Here is a 2500-nt window from a genome sequence, read left to right as displayed (position 1 = left end):
TTAGATATTGCTGTCAACTAAGCATTTTGCTAAATCTGTGCATTGCACAATAGGTAGCCTATATCTACTGGACTGGTTGCCTGGCTGGCGCAGACTAATGCCCTGAGTGTAGGCTATGTTGTGTCGCACTTTAAACAGGCGGGCCCAGGCGGCTGTAGCCTGTAGGTGCCTATTGGCGCTTGACAGGTGAAGTGAGTAAAGAAAGGGAAAGGATATGAGTAGCCATCTGTGGTCTTATATCATGGAAATTCCATGAAAATTATATTGTGAAATTTGTTCTTTGTAAAAAGCCTCAGATTGTCCAACAAATTAAAAACTGCATTTTGAGAAAAGTTTCCAATGTGAAACAAAATTAAGTCTTTAAAAAACTTTTTTCCCCAAAACATGAGCCTGAAAATGGGGGGTCGTCTTAAAATCAGGATCGTCTTATATTCGGGCTAATACGGTATATGAAAGTGGGACTATATATATGGGGCTAGTCTATCCAAACAAATATGGGCCTTGAGAGAGTAGTTGCTAAATGCCTACAACATGTCAGGTGGGGTGGAGTAATGGAGAGACAGAGAGAGAGAGAGAGAGAGAGAGAGTATTAGTGGTCCATGGGGGCGGTGGAAGGGGAGAGACAGTGTGTGTGAGTGAGGGAGTTTGTGAGATGACTGTAGGATATTTTGGAGTTGAGTGGTGGGGTGGGGAGAGAGAGAGAGAATATATATAGAGAGAGAGAGAGAGAGAATCGATGCTCCATGGGGGCGGTGCAGTAGGTGGAGGGAGAAAGACAGAGTGAGTGGACTGTGGGATATTTTGGGGTAAGGAGGGTTGTGCGAAGAGGGCGAGAGAGAGAGAGAGAGAGAGAGAGAGAGAGAGAGAGAGAGAGAGAGAGAGAGAGAGAGAGAGATGGTATTGTTGCTCCATGGGGGTGGTGTGGTAGGAGGAGGGAGAGAGACAAGTAAGTGACTAAGTGAGTGAGTGGACGGTAGGGTATTTTGGGGGTAAGGAGGATTGTGCGCAGAGAGGGAAAGGGAGAGAGAGAGAGAAAGACAGAGAGAGAGATAGAAATAGAGAGAGAGAGTATCGTTGCTTCATGGGAGTGGTGGGGTAGGTGGAGGGAGAGAGACAGAGTAAGTGAGTGAGTGAGTGAGTGTACTGTAGAGGGCATTTTGGGGTAAGGAGGATCGTGCGCAGAGAGGGAGACAGAGAGGGAGACAGAGGGGGAGACAGAGGGAAAGAGAGAAAGAGAAAGAGAGAGTATCGGTGCTCCATGCCTGGTGGTGGGCCCAGGGAGCCTCCCGAGCTGTCTGTGGTGTCGGTGGCTGTGGCCGCGGCGGCGGTGGCAGGACACTCACTGTCCTCGCTCAGCTGGTGTTCCTCCGCCTCCTGCTCCATGTCCCGGCACCAGTCCTCCAGCCGCCGGCTCTCGCTGTCCAGCAGCTGCATGAACCAGTTGCCGTCCCGGTGGAGGGCCGACACGCCGCCGACGGCGCCCCCACCCTCCGCGCCCACCAGCCCCGCCTCTTCCACCCCCGCCCTGGCTGCAGCTTCGGCCATCCACGAGGGCGGCTGGCGAGGGCTGACGGGGGGAGCAGCCTCTGCCATCCAGGAGGGCGTCTGACGGGGGCTGCCGGCCGGCGGCGCACCTTCGGCCATCCAGGAGGGGGGCTGGTGGGGGGTGGTGGGCCCGCTGGGGGGCCGGTAGTCCTCGCGGTAGCTGAAGAGGCCCTGGGTGCGGACGGTGCGGAGGGCGCCGTACTGGGTGGGGGTGGTGGGCTCCGAGTGGAAGCCGCCGCCGAACTGGAGGCCCTTGTCCTCCGTGGAGGGGAACCCCTCAAGCTCCAGGTCGGCCTGCACCGCCGTCGTCACGCTGTTGGAGCGCTTGAAGCGCGCATGCCTAAGGGGCGCACACACACAGTGCAGTAGGGAGATGTAAAACGCACAGATACACACAAACACACACACACACACAATCAGGCCTTCACACACACACACACACACACACACACACACACACACACACACACACACACACACACACACACACACACACACACACACACACACACACACACACACACACACACACACACACACACACATTATTCTAAACTTCATGCCCCGTCAAACACACACACACACACACACTCACACACACACACACACACACACACACACACACACACACACACACACACACACACACACACACACACACACACACACACACACACACACACACACACACGTGTAACTGTAGACATACATGTGCAGTACAGTGTACTGTGCTGTGCACGGTGTTGTTACTGTACTTGAAACAGTGAAATCACCATTTGTTTTTACATGGGTAGCATTATGACAATTGGTGGCGCAACGCCCAAATATTTCTCAGTGCCTCTGCTTTTTTCGGATCCAGTTTAGAGAAGATAATATTCCTTCTACTCATCCAAGCATCTGCTGCATCGCATTGCCCACAAGAGCTCAGTCTTCCCAGCTAGCTCTTTCATCCTCC

The 2500-nt window shown here is 53.4% G+C and overlaps 1 protein-coding gene across 1 annotated transcript in view; it reads right to left on the bottom strand.

The window, feature by feature from the left end:
- The window catches only part of LOC134468200 (disks large-associated protein 2-like), a 104361-nt gene that overhangs the window by 4588 nt on the left and 97273 nt on the right, over positions 1–2500 (bottom strand). Inside the window, exons 14-15 of the mRNA XM_063222139.1 lie at positions 1635–1885; positions 1344–1511 (exon numbers count right to left, since the gene is read on the bottom strand). Of these exons, the coding sequence (XP_063078209.1) occupies positions 1344–1511; positions 1635–1885 (419 nt within the window). The remainder of the gene's footprint in view (positions 1–1343; positions 1512–1634; positions 1886–2500) is intronic.

The sequence above is a fragment of the Engraulis encrasicolus genome, chromosome 18, assembly GCF_034702125.1.
Source record: "Engraulis encrasicolus isolate BLACKSEA-1 chromosome 18, IST_EnEncr_1.0, whole genome shotgun sequence".
Lineage (NCBI taxonomy): Eukaryota > Metazoa > Chordata > Actinopteri > Clupeiformes > Engraulidae > Engraulis > Engraulis encrasicolus.
This window is presented reverse-complemented; position numbering and strand designations above follow the sequence as displayed.